Source organism: Microcaecilia unicolor, chromosome 2, assembly GCF_901765095.1.
Source record: "Microcaecilia unicolor chromosome 2, aMicUni1.1, whole genome shotgun sequence".
Classification (NCBI taxonomy): domain Eukaryota; kingdom Metazoa; phylum Chordata; class Amphibia; order Gymnophiona; family Siphonopidae; genus Microcaecilia; species Microcaecilia unicolor.
Window position 1 is genome coordinate 129,473,453 of NC_044032.1, and position 21,717 is coordinate 129,495,169.

The 21,717-nt window shown below is 40.8% G+C and overlaps 1 protein-coding gene across 5 annotated transcripts in view; it reads right to left on the minus strand.

Annotated features, from left to right (window-relative positions):
• The window catches only part of BDP1 (B double prime 1, subunit of RNA polymerase III transcription initiation factor IIIB), a 330,901-nt gene that overhangs the window by 16,131 nt on the left and 293,053 nt on the right, over nucleotides 1-21,717 (minus strand). For 3 of the 5 annotated variants that reach the window (XM_030193306.1, XM_030193305.1, XM_030193308.1), the window contains 7 exons: nucleotides 18,217-18,445; nucleotides 13,707-13,843; nucleotides 11,136-11,265; nucleotides 10,773-10,965; nucleotides 6,003-6,069; nucleotides 1,264-1,450; nucleotides 53-260 (listed from right to left, as the gene is read on the minus strand). In XM_030193306.1, coding sequence (XP_030049166.1) covers nucleotides 53-260; nucleotides 1,264-1,450; nucleotides 6,003-6,069; nucleotides 10,773-10,965; nucleotides 11,136-11,265; nucleotides 13,707-13,843; nucleotides 18,217-18,445 — 1,151 coding nt within the window. Of the gene's footprint in view, nucleotides 1-52; nucleotides 261-1,263; nucleotides 1,451-6,002; nucleotides 6,070-6,861; nucleotides 6,951-10,772; nucleotides 10,966-11,135; nucleotides 11,266-13,706; nucleotides 13,844-18,216; nucleotides 18,446-21,717 lie in introns of those variants that run through there. The other 2 variants (XM_030193309.1, XM_030193310.1) reach the window with 2 other exon arrangements.

Below are 21,717 nucleotides of genomic sequence, written 5' to 3' on the forward strand. Positions count from 1 at the left end.
TTTAGTCTGAATGTTGGCCCTTGATTATTTTGTTCCCTTCCTGGCTATTTACCTTAGAACCATCCTTGATGAAATAGGGTTGCTTTTTCTTGGCATGAGGTATGTCATTTTCTTCAGGTTCGCAGGCAACTCTTTTCCTAGATATTGGCCTGAGCTCAGACACTGACATCACAGATGTTGCGATTTCGTATTCTGAGGTACTTGGCTGGTTATCAGATGTTGTGGTAGGATTATCAATTGCAGTCATCATAGATCCTGTGCTGTATTTTAAAGAAGGAAATAGATATAGAGGCAAACCAACCATATAATAAACCCAAAAAGAAGCACCTTCTCAAAATAGACAGACCTATCTAAAATCAAAATTGCACTTCCCTTTGTCAACAACTTTGATAATTATCTCCTTTTCCTTTTGGAATATATTAAAGATTTTCTTTCATATTTTCTAAGACTCTAGGCATTAGGGTGGCAATTCTATAAATGAACACCTAGATGTAGGATTCCCAAAGCTGCTCAGGCAGGGTCTATTCTATAGCAGCATCTGGGCACCCAGATGTCATTACAAAATACTAATGTAAACATACACTGGTGCACCTAAATGTAGGCAAGCCCAGGTATTCCAGACTGATGGCAGGCATAAATGAGCGCACCTAAATGCATGCAACTGACAGTGTTCTGTAAGTTGAGCATATATGTGGGAGACAAGCCCATGACCAGCCCCCTTTGCATTTCTGCGCTATAGCACTTATGTGCGCTCTTACAGATTGTCTAGGGTGCTCACATGCACAAGTGACAATTAACCCTGCATCTTACACATGCAAAGTACGAATAGGTGCAGGCAGGCAGTTACAGAATTACCATGTATGGGGAAAATTTTACAACCGGTCAAAACTGGGAAAAGTTACCTATTTGTAAGAGGCAACATAGGCATCTATATAAAATAATTATTTAGGATAATTGGATAACTTATTTGCAAACCTATTCATGACATCACAACAGAAATGTGATTGCACCTATTTCCACTCTGAAGCAACAAGTACTATCAAGACTGCACAAATATTTTCTTGGCTGTTCAAGTCTATATCAACTAAGTTAAAGAAGTTCTGCAGTTTGGTGTGATTAACTCAGACTGGCATCTTAGTCAAAGACTTTCTGCATGAGAAACTAATGAAAAGCTAAAGAGAACAAAACATCTACAAAAAAATCATTCTATTTCATCTTTGGCAGAAATCCAATGATAATTGTTCTGTTAGATTTGTTTCTTACCTCTGTCCTTCAGTTAATCCTGTACAAACTGGACTAATAATCACTGGAGCTACCAGCATATGCTCTGAACCTAGAGGCAGTGCAGCACCTGAATCATGGTACCCGTCTATAGAGGATACTGGGATTTCCACCAGTGTCAAAATGATAGTTTCTTCCTCCTTTAGATAGTCATTTGCGACAAGATCCACTGTTGAGAAAACCAACAATGAAAATCAAATATTTCAGATTCCACATGTAAAGACAATTTAAACAATAAGGCAGCAGCATATACCAACTCATCTAACACTTTTTGACATGAAAAGAAAGAGGCTTTGTTTGACACTATAGATTACTTATACAACACATCTTATAAAGTAGACCTCTCTACAGTTCTTTATGGGCACTGGTATTTGTAGACAGAATCCCCCAAATTCTATAAATGGTGCCTAAATTTAGATACCCAATTGCACACCCAGTTATACAACAGAGTCAACTGCACACAACATAATTAGTTGTCTGGCACTAAATTAGCACTTAAATAGAGATAAGTACCAATAACTGGCCTTAAGCACTAATGGGCACTAATTAGCAGTTGTGTGTGTAAATGACTAACACACGTATTCTGTAAACTGACTGCCTAACTTCTCTTGCATGGAAATGCCTAGGGGGTGTGGTCACAAGTGGGTCAGGGCATTCCCAGGATTTAGGCACGATGTAATAGAAGTATGTCATTTCTGTACCTAAGCTGGGCTCCAGTATTACACTGGGTTTTAGCAGGTGTAAATCTAGTGTCCGAAGTTAGGTGCGAGATCTGCAAAGGATGCTCTGCACAGATCGCCCTTTGCAGAATACTAGCTTTAGCGTGGATCTTCCTGGCACCTAACTTTGGGCACCATTTACAGAACTCCCCTGTATGAAAGTAAAAATATACCCTATTTCACAGAATAGAGAACAAGCTTAAAAGTGTGCACATAGTATGACACAGTGATGCAGCTCCCCTTCATCCATTCAGACTCAGATGTATGGGGAGACAAATGGTGGAGCTTCTCCTGAGATACAGTTAGGGAAAGAGAGGTATGGGGCATGTGTGTGTGCATGTTATAGATGTGATGGGTATATTTCTATCTTTGGGGCAATATCTCCAAATGAATTAGTTGTGTGTGTACCATGATGGTAATGAACCTCACTGCTAAACCAGGACATGTGGAGTATAATCTTAATATTTCAAATTTACTGCTAGCATGCACCATAATACTTGCATTGTGCCAGAAGGAGCTTCTTTCTAGAGTTCATAACATATAAGAGAGGGAACCTATCCAGAGGTGCTTGAATATTTCTTTTAATCAAGCCTATGGTTGAAAATACAATGGGAAATATGTTTTTATCTTTCTGCCTTGGTCTCTAAACTGCACTCTTGATATTTAAGGATCTTTTCTCTCTCCATACAATTCACAGAAGAATCGCTTGAACTGCTACTTCTACAATCAATGCTGTTCTGCTGTTTTTTGTTTTTCCTTTACCAAGACACCTGGGATTTCTTGCATTAAGCTTTTTATCGGTTGGAATTAGAATGTCCCAGGGGATCATAACTTCTTTCATTTTCTATCATTCTCAGGATCCCAATGCTTTTCTGGTACAGCGATGTTGTAATGTTTAGAAAATTTCCACTGGTTGAAAATATGCCACCTTATTATGCCTTTCTGTATAGAAATTTTTGCCACCAGAATTTCGAAGTCAGCTTTTTCCAGCACTTTCTTTCAGGATCTACATATGTCTGTTTTTCCAGTTGTTTTTTTTCTATGCCCACTCTTAACCATCTCATCTGTAACCCACTCTCCTGGGCTGCAAATATCAATCTCTCATCCTTTGGTTTTAGTTCACCTCAAAGGTAAAGGGTCATGGATTTGACATGCCACCTTTCTGTGGTACAACCAACACAGTTATTATGCAGGTACTTTCTCTGTCCCACCATTCATGTGTCTGTGTTTGATAAATGTATGGTTCCTGAGCAACACTTCATAATTTCCCCACTGTATTTATGCATTTACCACTTATTTTTCCTTATTTGCTGATCTAATTTTTTTAAAGAATTTTTTTTCTCTTGTATGACAAAATTCAGTTGTTCTCTTCCTTGCATCTACTGCTAAATTCTCATTCATTCCTTCTACTTATTGGACCGTTTGTGCAAATTGTGGACGTTTACTTTCATACGTCAATACTTTTTGCATATTTGGATTTACTGAAGCTGTTAAGTAGACCCGGAAGCCTATGATAGTAGCTCTATATGTACAATTTATCTCTATGAGGTTCATTCCTCCTTTGGCTCAAGAAATGTACACCGATTCTTATATACAGTGGTGGAAATAAGTATTTGATCCCTTGCTGATTTTGTAAGTTTGCCCACTGACAAAGACATGAGCAGCCCATAATTGAAGGGTAGGTTATTGGTAACAGTGAGAGATAGCACATCACAAATTAAATCCGGAAAATCACATTGTGGAAAGTATATGAATTTATTTGCATTCTGCAGAGGGAAATAAGTATTTAATCCCTCTGGCAAACAAGACCTAATACTTGGTGGCAAAACCCTTGTTGGCAAGCACAGCGGTCAGACGTCTTCTGTAGTTGATGATGAGGTTTGCACACATGTCAGGAGGAATTTTGGTCCACTCCTCTTTGCAGGTCATCTCTAAATCATTAAGAGTTCTGGGCTGTCGCTTGGCAACTCGCAGCTTCAGCTCCCTCCATAAGTTTTCAATGGGATTAAGGTCTGGTGACTGGCTAGGCCACTCCATGACCCTAATGTGCTTCTTCCTGAGCCACTCCTTTGTTGCCTTGGCTGTATGTTTTGGGTCATTGTCGTGCTGGAAGACCCAGCCACGACCCATTTTTAAGGCCCTGGCGGAGGGAAGGAGGTTGTCACTCAGAATTGTACGGTACATGGCCCCATCCATTCTCCCATTGATGCGGTGAAGTAGTCCTGTGCCCTTAGCAGAGAAACACCCCCAAAACATAACATTTCCACCTCCATGCTTGACAGTGGGGACGGTGTTCTTTGGGTCATAGGCAGCATTTCTCTTCCTCCAAACACGGCGAGTTGAGTTCATGCCAAAGAGCTCAATTTTTGTCTCATCTGACCACAGCACCTTCTCCCAATCACTCTCGGCATCATCCAGGTGTTCACTGGCAAACTTCAGACGGGCCGTCACATGTGCCTTCCGGAGCAGGGGGACCTTGCGGGCACTGCAGGATTGCAATCCGTTATGTCGTAATGTGTTACCAATGGTTTTCGTGGTGACAGTGGTCCCAGCTGCCTTGAGATCATTGACAAGTTCCCCCCTTGTAGTTGTAGGCTGATTTCTAACCTTCCTCATGATCAAGGATACCCCACGAGGTGAGATTTTGCGTGGAGCCCCAGATCTTTGTCGATTGACAGTCATTTTGTACTTCTTCCATTTTCTTACTATGGCACCAACAGTTGTCTCCTTCTCGCCCAGCGTCTTACTGATGGTTTTGTAGCCCATTCCAGCCTTGTGCAGGTGTATGATCTTGTCCCTGACATCCTTAGACAGCTCCTTGCTCTTGGCCATTTTGTAGAGGTTAGAGTATGACTGATTCACTGAGTCTGTGGACAGGTGTCTTTCATACAGGTGACCATTGCCGACAGCTGTCTGTCATGCAGGTAACGAGTTGATTTGGAGCATCTACCTGGTCTGTAGGGGCCAGATCTCTTACTGGTTGGTGGGGGATCAAATACTTATTTCCCTCTGCAGAATGCAAATAAATTCATATACTTTCCACAATGTGATTTTCCGGATTTAATTTGTGATGTGCTATCTCTCACTGTTACCAATAACCTACCCTTCAATTATGGGCTGCTCATGTCTTTGTCAGTGGGCAAACTTACAAAATCAGCAAGGGATCAAATACTTATTTCCACCACTGTATGATCTCAGAGCATGGAGGAGTTTTCATGTTTTTGAAGATCTTTAAGAGGCAAATCTACAATTTTTGAAGATCTTTAAGAGGCCAGTCTACAATTCCAAAGCTGTATGAGTATAGTATTTGGCAGCTGTTAAATGGTTTGTATTTATGCCATTATGCTAATGTATTTTTCAATACCGATTTTAATCTCCTGTAATGTTCTTTGTTAATCTTTTCTCTCCGTGACTTGTGCTGGATTGTAGCTACTTCCTCTATTTCAATCTATAGAAAGAGACTAGGTGTGTGACTGTGTGGTATGAGAGGGTAGGTTATGCCGGTGCATGTGGGGGGGGGGGTGGAAGGAGTATCTTAAGGTGGGGAAGGATGTGTTGGGGAGGGGGGGGAAGGATAAAATGGCAGGGAGTATGTATATGTGCATACACGTGCACATGTGGGTGTATGTGGGGAGAGTATCACCAGTGTACTGCCCATCTCTGGCCTGGTTCCTCTACTCCTCGTACATGCTTGTTTGTTTTTTTGCTTACTCCATACACATTTGTTCCTTTGAACATGCTCAAAGAAACAGATGGATACAGATGGCTGGATGAACAGAAGAACGAACTGACCCTCCAAAATGGAACTCAGAATTTTTGTGTCACGCCTAATAAAAAGAAATAAAGCACAAGAACTTGCCACATACTACTGCTGGCACTGTTCACAGAGAACCACCTTTTATTACAGATGTAAACAGGTATGGAATCTAAGATAGCAGCAAAACTGAGCAGTGAAATCACAACTCAAACAAAAGACATGAGCAAATTAGAGCATTAATGCACCTGTGGTCTGATCCAAGTCCGTTATTAAATTCTGGTATTGTATCATTTCTGAATTTTGTTCTTCACTCTATTTAAAAAATAAATAAATTATACAAGTTAAATGGAAGTCTGATACCTTTAGTGATGCAAATTTAAAGGAATACTGCACCCTTGTCCTCATTCTCAAGAGTCTGGATTTTTAAACATTCCTATCCAATCCCTTTGTTGATTTTATTTTTAATAAGCATGCAATATAAAATAAATATTACAATTTTAAATAAAAAATAATTATTTTACTGTAACTTACTGACACTCAACTTTCAAGTTTTTATTAGGCTTGAAATACCGCTTTAGAGAAAACTATCAAAGTGGTTTATAATACAAATCAATAGTTCAATAGCTAATAAGAAAAGTGAAAGGAACTACAATATAACAGGAAAGTAAAGGCACAGAAACCCATCGCAATCGAGCACTAAGAGAGAGAGGGAGAGACACCATCACGTGACCTTGGCTGAGCCAGCAGGCAGCAAAGTATGGCAAGGATCAAAGGCCCTGACAAATAGGTAAGCCTTAAGTTGGGCTTTGAAAGTGGGCAGGGAAGTTTCTAGCTGGAGAGCTAAAGGGATAGAGTTCTATAGGAGGGGACCTATGACACTGAATATACGAATATGCACAGTAGAAAGGTGAATATGTCGAAGTGAGGGAACTTGTTCTTGTGAGGAGTGGCGTGCCCTTATTAGACAATAAGGCAAGTAAATATTAAGATAGGTAAGAAGGTTGGCCAGAGTGAAAAATCTTGTGAATTAAGAGGAGCAATTTATAAGAAATTCTGATACTTGTAGTATACTTCCAACAGTCAGTAGTGAGGTGCACTGCTTACTGGTTAATATAAGAAACTAGCAGCAAAAAGTGATTTCCTGCTTATGCCATTCTGCATATTATGGCTCTTCCCACCTGTCTTCTAATGGTCTATATAAGTGAAGAAGCACAGAATTAGTTCTCCAGTGGTAAGCACTGCTGTAGTACAAAAAACAAAGAAAATAAAAACAAAACAAGCCCCCCCCCCCCCCCCCCCAAAAAAAAAAGCAAATTTCCAGGATAAGGCAAAAGAAGTTACACTCCAGCAGCAGATCTGAATTACTACTTGCAGAGTGATATTCGGCAGCTAGAGGTCAATGTAAATCCTCTCAAATTGGTTGTTTTGGGGTGAGAATAAGTACATTAAAGCATCAAAAGAATAATCAATCATGTATTCCTCAGGACACATTCAGTCAGTTAAGTTTTCATGATATTCACAATGAGTTTCATGAGATTCACAATGAATATGCCCGAGAACATCTGAATGCAAAGGACGCAGTACATGCAAATCTATATCATGCATATTCAATGTGGATACCCTGAAAACTGGACTGGGAACCCTTGGTTTTGAGTGACGCATGAATGTGACTACGCTGAAATGAAAGACAGGTAGCTGCTTTTTAAAATAATCAGAGATGCCTTGCTACAACCCGATTTAGATAAAAAGGTCATGGTATTCTTCACATCTTAAGAAAGCTTTTCAGTATTGCATCACGAATGGGCAGACTACATGGGTCCTTTGATCCTTATCTGCTTTCACTGCTGGTTTTTTTAAGGTTGATGTGGATTTTCAGAAAATCTAATCAGTTGTTCATACTCTGAGGGTTGAAAAAACAGAGCGCTTCTAATGTCTGTTTTTTCTCAGCGTAAACTCTACAAAATCAGAGTATATATGCATTTCCATTATCCTGAGCTAATCAGCTACAAGAAAGTCTATTATAGCTTAATAAAAAATAAGTGTGAATAGGGACGCCTAGGTGAGAGGTGTAAATCCCCAATAATGCACAAATGCTGATGCAAACATTTATTCCTGCTCCCACAGGTTAAATGTGTGTGTACTCTATCTCCTTAATTCTATAAACTTGTACATGCAATTCTACATTTACAGCGCAAAGTTGCTTGAACAAGTTATGGAATAGTCCAAGTTACACATGTAAATTTAATAATTAGTTACTAATTAATTGGCAGTAATAATCACTTACTATAATTGGTGTTAACCAATGCTAATTGGTACTAATCAGCAGTTTTGTAATGGCCCTTACTCAGGATTCTATAAAGTGTGTGTGCAAAATCCATAGCGTGTAACTGCAAAGGGGCATGAGTGGGTCAGGATGTGACTAGCACTATCAGTTATGCGCCTGTCAGCAATTAGGCACAAGCATTTGATTCAGCCTCTGAGCTAGCATAAGTGCTTGTGCCTAAACTTAAGTGCATGACTTAGGACTTAATGCAGGTATTCTATAATGGCAATTATGTGTGGAATTGCCAATAGAAAATTTGTGGACTTTAGGTGACCTTTTGAGAATCACCCCCATTGTGCGCATAAATGGCAAACCCATTTCTGCTCCACCCAAACTATGTCCCTGGGAATTATACTTTTTATACGTGAATGCAGGCTTTATACAAAAAAATGCTTTAAGAAATTACCCTGAAAAATCATAGTTTCTAGAGAGAAGTCCCACTGGGCTGCTATTAATCTCACCTTATAAAGTACTATGCCTTTCAGCACAGACCATAAAATAGGAATTTTCTTACAATCAATTTATTTTCAATTAATTCCTATAAACAGAAACTTTTTGCTGATTTTCTTAAAAAGAGTATGAACGCCATAATTGATTTACAGACATTTCAGGTGCAAAGATACACTTTTCAGTTTTGTTGAAGCTGGAAAAGTGCTTAAACTGGCAGGACGAACCATGAAGTGCACAAAGAGGATTTGGATATGATTTGGACCACTTCTGGCTACTGATTCATTACTCTACCTATTAGTGCTCACTGGTCTTGAGAGTTGTAGACTTAGAAATGAAACTGAAGACTCCTGCTTGTATTTCTGGCAATTTTTTCCAATTCTCAAAAAACAGTTTTATTTTTAGGGTAATGATGCACCATACAGTAATTTTTTTTTTTTTACAACCATGTAAACACTCCCAGCAGCAGCTCAAGATGAACTTCTCCTGCAGGGCAGGCTAATTCTGTTATATCATGCTGTACTGATGTATTTCACGTTATATAGAGGTGGGCAATGATTAAAATTTTAATCAAAATTATTAATTGCACAATTATCACATATACTCATCTAAAAGTTAATCTCGTGTATAAGTTGATCATTTTAGGGCTGAAAATGTCCAAAAATGCTGTGACCCATGAATAAGTCGAAACTGGGTACCACATTGCTCCCTCTCTCTCCTTCCCCTCTACCTCTGGGTCAAATATTGCTCCTTCTCTTTCCCAACCTCTCCCCTCTTCCCATAGCCCACATCTTCACAGATTTCAACAGGGTCAGAACAGACAAAGTCAGAAGGAAACAGCTAAATTATCAGATTTCAGAATGTGAGGATTATATATTTATCTTTCACTCTGAACTTTGACAAGTTCACTAAAGCAAAATGTATTTACACAAATCACTCACCCTTCCTATTCAGGAATCAGTATTTCTCAGCATCCACACATACTCCTGTTTTTTCCTTTTATCAAAAAAAAAAAAAAAGGCAACCAGATTTTTACTAAACTTCCTCTTTAAACCAACTGATTGAGCCATCAGCTAATCAAATGTTTTTTAGCTGTTTCCTGATAAATGTCATGCATACTTCCCTGCATGTAGGCCCTCATCTCAGTGTACATGATCAGCATAAACTTTCAACCAGCCAGAATATTTAGAGATTTTAAACAATCACTACTATTGTCTCACTAGGATCTTACTTGCACACCTCTTTAATGCCGTTCAAGCTCACCCTGAATTAAGACTTCTTCCCGTGCCAGGGTCATATATAGTATCCTCTCAATCAACTTCAGCACAGCCAGAGTCTGTTTACTGTACTTCCATGAAGCTAGCAATAGCAAGAGTACTATGGCACTGATGAAAATAACCCACAGATAAGAAAACCCTGCTTTAATGATGGGAATCTGAACTGGGGGAATAAGGTGCAATTTAAGTCTAAGAACAGAAAGGTGGTTGTCATGTGCTTTCTAGAATTCAGATACCAATTCTTCCATCACTTTTCTGCTGGGAGGTTGCAATTTCAAATTTATGCTTTTTGATCTATGGAAAAGTTATTTGACAGTTTCTGCTTATACAATTTTTTGTTTTCTACACTGTCTTTTATCTGTAAAATCTTTTTGTGTGATTGTCTAAATTTTTAAGATGAAACTATACTATTTCATAGTTCCTGTATTTTGCTTTCTTAAAAGTCATGTTCTTTGGAATCTGATTAAAAATCTGGCAGCATATCACCTGCGACAGCAATTGGCTAATGTTAAACTATAAGTTTAGTGAATTACTCCAGTCTGGAGCAAAGTTACACAATGCTTTTGGTAAGTAGTTAGTGACAGAATTGATACTGGTTTGAAGTTCTCTGGATAGACCTGAAAAATAAGGAAGCAACCGCATATCCCATTTTGGATAGATATTTAAGAATATACCACCCCCCCCCCCCCCTTATACTAACATAGCACAAGGTGAAAGTGCACTACATTTGCCTCAGTCTGTGACAACTAGCATGAAATGACTGGACAGCATTATGCAAAATATATCCTGCAAGCCCACAACAAACACAGTCAAAGATTCATTTGTATTCTAAGGTATTTTTGGAATTGCAAGTGTGAATATTTTACTATTTTAAAATATAGTTGCAGCAATAGCAAGGGTTATATAAGACCCATTCTACAGAATGAGGAAGAGATACAAAGAAAAAATAAAAGGTGATCTGATTTTACCATAACCTGCTCCAAAGTAAATGTGCATGAACTGTCAGTAAAAAGATGAGTGCTCTCTTCAGGATGTAACTCCTCAGAATTATGATAGGGCATAGAATCAGATTCAGCTTCATAAGTCTGGGGTCTTGGAGATCCTGCGAGAGTACAGCTTTCAGTTTTAGTTTCCTGAATTTCTTGGTTTGGTTCCTCTAATCTGAAAGAGATTGTTAATGTTCACAAGAAAATAATTCAGGGATGTACTGACCTATTTCAAAGAGCTTGCATTTGTATCCAGTTAAAGCAATGAATAAATATAAAAGGTAAATGCAGAAAACCAAAACCCTCTTGAAATGTATTGGATAAAGAATTTTTTTTGTTTTTTACCTATCATTTTTGACAATATGTCCAGTGCAGGTATCACTTGATCCAGATTCATGCAGATGTAAAGAACTCCAGTCTATTTTGTCTGGGTCATGTACTACTGTGCTTCCTAGAGGTGCCTTCTCTTCCATATCTGCAAAACAAATTTCGTTATCTCCAGTATTATAGCATCACTGATTTTGAACTGCCACAAGAATCAAAATGCTATAAAATAAAACAAAAGTACTGCTAATAGAAGGAAATACTGTACTCCAAATTCAAGGTATCCAGATGAATATAAACATCTGGATGGCTGAATGATATGTTTTTGACCACTTGGCATGCAACTATTTTACCAAAGAGGGCTCCCTGCCCTTACCTGGAAAACAGCAGAACAATGAGATCAGGAATTCCCCCATCATTGTAGGAAACAAGGGACTTTATGACATGAATGTTGTAAAATAGTTTGCTCAGAAAGATGGTTGTCAGCAGCAGTGACACTTCAATTTAACAAAGTTAACAAAACCAAGTTATTTAGCTGTAGCAGGAATGTTCCGTGGACAGCAAGATAGAACTCCTCACAACATGGGGATGAGGTTATCTACAGAGTCCATGCAGGAAAGCTACTCCAGTTTAGTATTTACTAGAACTTCTCCACCGCATGTGTGCCACTTCCCACCTACTGCTTATGTATGGGACCAGCTCAGTCTATTGTTCAACTTGTATAGAATAGAACTCCTTGAGGAACTGAGTGGGTATGTGAGGACTTATAAACTACCTGCTACAGGTAATTAACTTGTTTCCCCCCCCCCCATGGCCACCGAGATACTGGGCTGGGCCCGGGGACAGGCCAACCCCTGGGGCCCCACCCCCACCTCAGTTCGCCACCAGGCCGGGCCCCCTGGCGGACGGTCGATGATGGAACCGAGGGTGGGCGGGACTTGGCAAAAATCAATGGACTGGATTTCTCAGTACCAAAATGTATTTGTGCTGCTTTTCATGATAAAGACCTTTTTGGACATTACTGAACACAATTTACAAAAAAGGAATCATGGTCAGGCCCTAGGCATTGCAGGCACCAACTATGGGTTGCCCTCCTCACCCCTTGGATTGATTCTGCATGCTCAAGTTATCCAACATCTCCCAGGAGCAAAAGTGCATATTTCAGCATAAATTAGAAGTTAGAAGACTGATGCAAACAGCAGTGAGCAATGTATACTCACAAAAGAAGTGGAGCAACTATATTAAGTTAGAAGATGGTATTCAGATCAAAAACCAGGATAACAGGGTTTCCAGTGACATCCTACAGTTTCAGACTATAAGACTCCTAACGCAGGTATCTTCATCAAAACACAGTCATGTCAAGTCTCTGCTCTCCAATAGCCTTTTATTTATTTGTGGATGTCCAACAATTTTAGCTTTTTTATACTGGAGTACTAAACAGATGTTCTATTAAAGAAGTCTTCCTTGTCTCACTGGTTTTTTTTTGGTTGCTCTCACTGATCTGCTGGACCAATTCCTGCAGATCAGTGGGTATTTGTAATTGATGTGGTCCTGTTGCTCAGGCTGTACTTCTTAAAGATGCTGGGGGCTTTTTTTCTGGGAACCATCTTGAAAATAGCTGAACCAAAATAAACTGACTTGATTTGGTCAAAAATACTCAGACTGGAAGTCCAAAGTCCTCAATGGTGGTCTATTCCAGACTGTGTAAAAAAAAGAAAGAAAACCTATAAAACACTGAAAACCTAAGAAGCTACTGGGAAAAGTAGCTAAAGACAGGACTATAAGAAAAAAACAACTTATAAAACAAAAGAATTTAGAGCCAAAAAATACATCTTGAAGCAACCTCTGGTAATGTGTATTTGATTGACTCTGCAGAAAGGTAAAAACTGATGTGACCTTGAATGACATTGGCAGGTGGGAAGTGGTGCATATGCATGGTGGAGTGACTCAAAAGCTTCTAGTAAGATGAAGTAGCTTTCCCACACAGGCTTTGCAGTGACATCACTCCCACACTGTGAGGACTTGCTATCCTGCACGTCCTCAAAGAAACTGCCTTGATTCAGCTGCAGTGGAAGAGATTTTTCCTGGTTCAATATACAGAAACCCTTTAATTACTAGGAGGACCAAATACCAGGAGAAAGACAGAAGAAAGAAAAGGTACATAGAGAATAAAGACCAGTATCCTGCATTTAAATTTCAGAATACAGAACAACAGGAGAATAGCAACTAGGTTAATTCTTAACCCCCTAGTCACCTGTTATTTTTTTGTGGGAACGATTAACTTCTTAATCTCTTATTTGTCCTGTTTGTCTATCTTGAATAGATTGTAAATTCTGTTGAGCAAGGACTGTAAATTATGTGTTTTGTGTACAGTAATGCAATGTCTAGTAGTGCAAGAGAAATGATAAGCAACAGTAGTAGTAATTTAGCACACACCTATCTTCCAAAAACTCTCACTGATCTACTACTACTACTTAACATTTCTAAAGCGCTACTAGGGTTACGCAGCGCTGTACAATTTAACATAGAGGGACAGTCCCTGCTCAATGAGCTTACAATCTAAAAGACAAGTGAACAGTCAGTCTAACTCACCACTTGGCACCTGTGGAGCATTGTGATTAGTTTCACTCTTGGGTTTCTCTGAAGCTCTGTCAATGATAGGTCTGGATTTCAGAAAACTGCCGCTTGTCACACTTAATGTATTTTTTATGCTGGACACAGAAAGTTCACTGTGAAGAAAATCATAAGTCATTTCAGTTTTCCTCAGATATGCTTTTCTCAGTAATAAGTATTCAGTTGTAAAATTTCCAGGGCATCTGAGAAACAAATAATAAAGAAAGATAAAGAGGCAATTGGAGAGCACCTGCTAATCACAGATAAAGTAAAAAAAAAAAAACAACAAACAAAACAAACAAAAAAACCAAAACAAATCCCAAAATCTTGGGTGACATTTAACACCTTTTCCAATCTCTGCCCGCATATAAGAATTAGGGCTACGAGGAGACATGGCGGTGCCTGCTGATGCTACAGAACTGATGGAGGTTGACTCAGCAGATGAGAGCAGCTTCAATCATAACTTCCAGGTGGAACTCCTCATGAATGTGGATCTTTATGAGAAAACTTAAATTGTAAGCCCTCCAGGGACAGGAAAATACCTACTGTACCTGAATATAACTTACCTTGAACTACTACTGAGAAATATGTGATCTAAATCCAAATCCAAAATCCAGTGCCAAGTATACTATAAAGTAATACAAAACACTATAAATATCACTCAGGACCTACAGAGCAATTATGTCATACTAAAATAGGACCTACCTTGGAAAAGATAGTACTTTAAACACTGTATTAGGTACTACAACATCAATAAATCTATTGGAAAACTAAACAAGCCACAGTAGTGCAGATTGATCCTGCACAGTCAATTCTAACAGAAAACCATGCCTCTTTCACACATGCAGAATCTGCAATTGAAGCAGGAGCTAATGTGGAGTAGTGTCACAGAGTTCCCCAACTAAAGGCAGAACTGCTTGAAGAAAAGAGCGGAGAAACCCCAAATAAAAAGCAGAGTAGATTGTGTAATGGAAAAAAAAGGATAACAATCCATAAAGGAAGCATATAATGTAAAAATTCACAAAGATGGGTTTGGACTGGTCTGGTAGGACTAAAGAAAAAGAAAATTATCAGGTAAGATATAATTTCTCCTTCCTTAGCATTGTACCAGACCAGTCTAGAACTTGTGGGATGTAACAAAGCAGTTTACTAATAGAGTGGGAGTGAAAACCTGTAGCCTAACCAGCTTAACCAAAAACTTAGAAAGCTGTAGACATTATAGAAAGAAAATGAAGGTAAAAGAGAAACACCATTAATATAAAGAGGTCTCATCACTGAAGATACTGAAAGGTCAAAGCTCAACAGACACTGAAGGCTAGGCACCAAGGATACTGAAAGACATAAGCAGAACAGATATCGATTGGCTGAAGCATGGCTGACAATGAGAGGCTAAAGCATAGCAGACATGGAAAGGCCAACACGAAACATAGAGAGGCAAGTCAAAGCAAAATAGCCACTGTAAGACTAAAATACAACACATACTGAGAGACTGATATGCATGTGATACTGGTAGGGTGAAGTATGACAAAAACTTCAAGACCGAAGTACAGATGACCGTGTTAAGCTAAAAGATAATATTGAGATTCTTGAAATCCAGGAGAAACAGAGTCTGAAAGACACCACATCTTCAATGAAGGGAAAATACAGTGGACACTGGAAATCTTGACCTCAGGAGATCTGAATTTTGGAATCACAGGTGATAAGATACTGAAGCATATTGGCATTGAGAAGGTGGCGCTCTGCTGGCACTGAGAAAGTGAAACACAGCTGGTAGTTACAAGCTGAGGCACCACCACTACACTGACAAGGTGAAGCACTGCTCAATCTGTGAAGAGAAAATACTGCTAACCTCATGAAGCTAGAGAATAGCTTATGCTGTGAGGCTAAAATACTGCTGAATAAGCGAGATTAAGTAGAATGGAGTCTATATGGTTAAGCACAGCTAATTCTGCGAGCAAAAGCTTAGCTGATTCTGAGAGCTGTAGTTCAGCTTATTTTGAGAAGTGAGGTGCAATATATTCTATGACGCAAGTACAGCTCATTCTGTAAAGTGCAGAGTTGCTGATTCAAGGAGGTGAAGCCCAGATGATTCTGTGAAACTCTAGATTTGTGATGTGAAGTCAAACTAATTTTGCGGGGATGATGTGGTAACAGCAGTTAGCGTATTTGGGATTAAAAAAAGTTTGGACAAGTTCCTGGATGAAAGTCTGTTATTGAGATGGACATAGGAGAAGCCACTGCTTTCCCCAGGATTGGTAACATGGAATGTTGCTACTTATTGGATTTCTGCCAGGTACTTATAACCTGGATTGGCCATTGTTGAAATCAGGATACTGGGCTAGATGGCCCACTGGTCTGACCCAGTATGGCTATTCTTATTTTCTTAGGCCAATCTAATTCTAAAAGGTCAAGTCCAGTTGTCCTTATGATCTGAAGCCTAGCTGAATCTGAGAGTGTAAGACTATATGAAATGGTGACAGTAAGCCCAGCTGAATCCGTGATGTTAAACACATCTGATTTTCTGAGACTAAATGCAACTGATCTGATCCTCTGAGGATAAGACAATCTGATTCTCGAGATTAGGCACAGCTGATTCTGTGAGGCTATGTGCAGCTGGTTCTGTGACAAAGAGCCTTGACTGTTGGACCTGAAGCCATGACCTTAGAATACAAGGCTGTAGACCTGCTGAAAAGAGACAGGGTTCTACACTCTTGCACCAGCAAGATTCATTAGCTCCAAGAATGAAAGCAAAAAATAAACTCGCCCTTTTTCAAAGAAGAAAAGAAGAGCACGGTAAGTGTGGGCTCATCAGTTTAAGCAGTGGCGACGTCTTATATTATTATAACCATCTTCCACAGGATAGAGAATAAAGAGCCTAGCGAAGAGAAAAGGAGCCCCAGAAGTAAGTGCCTAGTACATTGGAAGACAGTAAAACAGTCAGAGACGTAATGTTTCTCTCTCTGTTAATAAATGCATTGAAAGCAAATAATTGCTTCTCATTACTGAAAGAGGGTGATATATCCTCCTAGCAGAGTACTGCACAAATCTATCATTACTTTTCTGTTGCTCCCTGCGTGTAGCTTGTTATAGTGGCCTTAGCTAGGTACTAGCGAGGTATAGCCGAGAAGATTCAATAAGCATATAAGCAATCTCAAAGTAAACTATGCTAGACTTAACAGCACAAACCAGACTAGGATTGGAAGAAAAATCAGATATTGAGAGTATCCTAAATTTGTGGGTGGCAAGCACAGTATCTGATACTTTAACAATAAACACTCTGACACAGAACAGCTTCCCATAGTGATACTTAGCAGAAAATTAAATTGGGTAAGGAAGGGGAAGATAGAAATTTAGAAAGCCCCATGAGTAAATCTGAGAGGCAGAAACTAGTGAGAAAGATTCAGCAAGAAAATCTGACCAAAATAACTGGAAAGGGTAATTTGGCAAAAATCCTTGTACTAAAGAGTAAGGAAAGTTCCTAGAGGTCAAAAGAATTTAAAAGAGCCTCTAATAAGACTAACTAATATTGCTTACATCTGACCTTGGTGTTGATACCAGGCAAGGTCTCAGATACTAACTACTGCATTACAGAGGGCGATCACAAACTGAATTACCAGAGCACAAAAACAATGTGTCTAACGAAGGACAGAGAAGCAGCAGCATATCCCTGAATTAGCAGTGCAACACTGGAGCTGAAGCAATCCTGCTAAGGAAGAATATAAGGAAAAATGGATATGAAATCATTGAGGAAGGACCCCATCTTGGCCTCAACCCAGCAAACAGGTAAAGTTGACTACAGTACTCTAGTCCTTAGCTTACATGAGAAGCTAAGTCAAAACAGACCTACAAAGGTAGTTCACAGCCTTGCTCAAAGACACCAGGAGCCATTACAGTAATAAATAAGATCTCACTATTAGGTTTTTTTTAAGGGGGGGGGGGGGTATACAGGAAGGTAAAAAGAACCAGAACCTTCAACTGTCACACACCAGAAGGGAAGTTCGACAATGGAATAAGTAACACTAATGAAAACTCTGTGTCTACAATAAATCCTGAAATTATGTCTGCACACAGAATAAAAAAAGCAAACAAAACTCATGCAGACACAGGACCATTAGGATCCCCCCATTCCGATGCCTATGCTGAAAATGAACTATGAGAAATAGATTTACTTCTGGGGATCTGTCATGTACTTGTGACGCAGACTGGCCATAGTCAGAGAGAGAATGATGGACTTGATGGATCTGGCCTGACCCAGGATTGCTTTTCTTATATTCTTTTGATGTATTCTTACTAAAACAATAGGTAGGCCTACAGGCATAATACATTAAACATGTCTTATCTTCACTATTTTGATACATAATAGGTGAAACCATTGCTAAATATTCTTTGCAAATTTTTGACAGATAGCTGTTACTGCACATATTAATATATACATACAAGTGTACTGATTCTTTAGAACATGTTAACAAGATACACAGAAGATGCTCACCTAGGTGCATGGACGTTGCTCTTCACTTCTATTATGTCCATGATCACTCCAGTACTTTGCTCTGCAGAAGGGCCCTGGCCCTCCTGCTCAGAGGGAGAAGGCTCGCTAATAATGGAAGGCGAGAAAGGCTGGATAACTGGGGTCACATTTGGCTCCACATTACACTGGTTCAGAACAGCAGGAGTCTCATCCTTTAACTCACTATGATTATTAAATACAAATGTTGTTCCTTTGTAATAAAAGAGAAACCACAGAATAGGTTCAAAAACAACATGAAATGTGCATACACTAAGCAAGTATGTTTCATGCAGCGGTAGCAGGAGAACATTAAAGGTAGAAAAAAAGAAGCAAATCCCAAATACAAAGTCCAAACAGAGATACTTTATTGAAATAAACACCTAATGTGGTCAAAGTTTCACCCCAAAAGGGCTGCTACAGGGGCATAACTATAAACATTAAAATAAGCACTATACCATTAACCATCATATCCAAACCACAAAGGATAAATAAAAATTATAATAAAATTTTTAAAAAAACATATACTTTGGGATTCTACATATGGCGACAATTTCTGTATGGAAATCAAAGCATACTCTATAAATGCACGTAACTTTGCATTGGTTAACTAGCTAATCAGAGCTGTTAATTGGATAACAAGCAATTATCTGCAATAATTAAGATTTACATGCAGTGCCGTAGTGAGGGCTAATGGCACCCGGGGCGGGTCACCGCTGCGCACCCCCCCCCCCCCCCCCGGACCACATTCTTACCTGCGGGAGGGCCGATCCGCCCTGAGTGCATGTCACTCGGAGCTGCGTCGACCCCGCTGGTTCCCTGCTCTCTCTGCCCCGGAACAGGAAGTAACCTGTTCTGGGGCAGAGGGAGCAGGGAACCAGCGGGGCCGGCACCCCCCGAGCGCGTGCACCCAGGGCAGACCGCCCCTCCCCCTTCCTATGCCACTGTTTAAATGCACAACTTGCTAAGCATATTCTGCAATGTGGTATGCCTAAGTGTCATAGTTGAAAAGGGGGTGTGGCCATGGGCAGGGGTGTTTCTAAAATGTACGCACCTTGTTATAGAATGCACCTGCTCTGCGCCTAACATGGCCTAAATAGCCAAGACTACATTTGGTCACGTGGATTGGCATGGCTTGGCACTATTCTATATACTGCGTGGAAATTTAAGCCTATTCTATAAAATGTAGGCATACTTTACAGAATATGCCTAGGCAGATATCATTGTGTGCACTTATACAATATGTGATAAAAATATAAAAAGGGATACTAATAATAACAAACATGCATTGATAAGAGATCATAAAGTGCACTGTCTCTCTGCCCTATATGCAATAAGTAGCTGTATCTTAATCTGTGTCTTTTAAAAAGCAGTGTGAAACAAACCAGCAAGACAAAAAGCTGAAAAAGTTCTCTACTATGCAATTAAAGCGAATGCTACATACCTGTAGAAGGTATTCTCCGAGGACAGCAGGCTGATTGTTCTCACTGATGGGTGACGTCTACGGCAGCCCCTCCAATCGGAATCTTCCTAGCAAAGTCCTTTGCTAGCCCTCGCGCGCGCACCGCGCATGCGCGGCCGTCTTCCCGCCCGAAACCGGCTCGAGCCGGCCAGTCCAGTATGTAGCAAGACAATACAAGGGAAAACACAACTCCAAAGGGGAGGCGGGCGGGTTTGTGAGAACAATCAGCCTGCTGTCCTCGGAGAATACCTTCTACAGGTATGTAGCATTCGCTTTCTCCGAGGACAAGCAGGCTGCTTGTTCTCACTGATGGGGTATTCCTAGCCCCCAGGCTCACTCAAAACAACAACCATGGTCAATTGGGCCTCGCAACGGCGAGGACATAACTGAGATTGACCTAAAAAATTTACCAACTAACTGAGAGTGCAGCCTGGAACAGAACAAACAGGGCCCTCGGGGGGTGGAGTTGGATCCTAAAGCCCAAACAGGTTCTGAAGAACTGACTGCCCGAACCGACTGTCGCGTCGGGTATCCTGCTGCAGGCAGTAATGAGATGTGAATGTGTGGACAGATGACCACGTCGCAGCTTTGCAAATTTCTTCAATGGAGGCTGACTTCAAGTGGGCTACCGACGCAGCCATGGCTCTAACATTATGAGCCGTGACATGACCCTCAAGAGCCAGCCCCGCCTGGGCGTAAGTGAAGGAAATGCAATCTGCTAGCCAATTGGATATGGTGCATTTCCCTACAGCCACTCCCCTCCTATTGGGATCAAAAGAAACAAACAATTGGGCGGACTGTCTGTGGGGCTGTGTCCGCTCCAGATAGAAGGCCAATGCTCTCTTGCAGTCCAATGTGTGCAGCTGACGTTCAGCACGGCAGGAATGAGGACGGGGAAAGAATGTTGGCAAGACAATTGACTGGTTCAGATGGAACTCCGACACGACTTTGGCAAGAACTTAGGGTGAGTGCGGAAGACTACTCTGTTATGATGAAATTTGGTGTAAGGGGCCTGGGCTACCAGGGCCTGAAGCTCACTGACTCTACGAGCTGAAGTGACTGCCACCAAGAAAATGACCTTCCAGGTCAAGTACTTCAGATGGCAGGAATTCAGTGGCTCAAAAGGAGGTTTCATCAGCTGGGTGAGAACAACATTGAGATCCCATGACACTGTAGGAGGCTTGACAGGGGGCTTTGACAAAAGCAAACCTCTCATGAAGCGAACAACTAAAGGCTGTCCTGAGATCGGCTTTCCTTCCACAAGGTAATGGTATGCACTGATTGCGCTAAGGTGAACTCTTACAGAGTTGGTCTTGAGACCAGACTCAGACAAGTGCAGAAGGTATTCAAGCAGGGTCTGTGTAGGACAAGAGCGAGGAGCTAGGGCCTTGCTGTCACACCAGACGGCAAACCTCCTCCACAGAAAGAATTAACTCCTCTTAGTGGAATCTTTCCTGGAAGCAAGCAAGACGCGGGAGACACCCTCTGACAGACCCAAAGAGGCAAAGTCTACGCTCTCAACATCCAGGCCGTGAGAGCCAGGGACCGGAGGCTGGGATGCAGAAGAGCCCCTTCGTCCTGCGTGATGAGGGTCGGAAAACACTCCAATCTCCACGGTTCTTCGGAGGATAACTCCAGAAGAAGAGGGAACCAGATCTGACGCGGCCAAAAAGGAGCAATCAGAATCATGGTGCCTCGGTCTTGCTTGAGTTTCAACAAAGTCTTCCCCACCAGAGGAATGGGAGGATAAGCATACAGCAGGCCCTCCCCCCAATCCAGGAGGAAGGCATCCGATGCCAGTCTGCCGGGGGCCTGAAGCCTGGAACAGAACTGAGGGACTTTGTGGTTCACTCGAGATGCGAAGAGATTCACCAAGGGGGTGCCCCACGCTTGGAAGATCTGGCGCACCACTCTGGAGTTGAGCGACCACTCGTGAGGTTGCATAATCCGGCTCAGTCTGTCGGCCAGACTGTTGTTTACGCCTGCCAGATATGTGGCTTGGAGCACCATGCCGAGACGGCGAG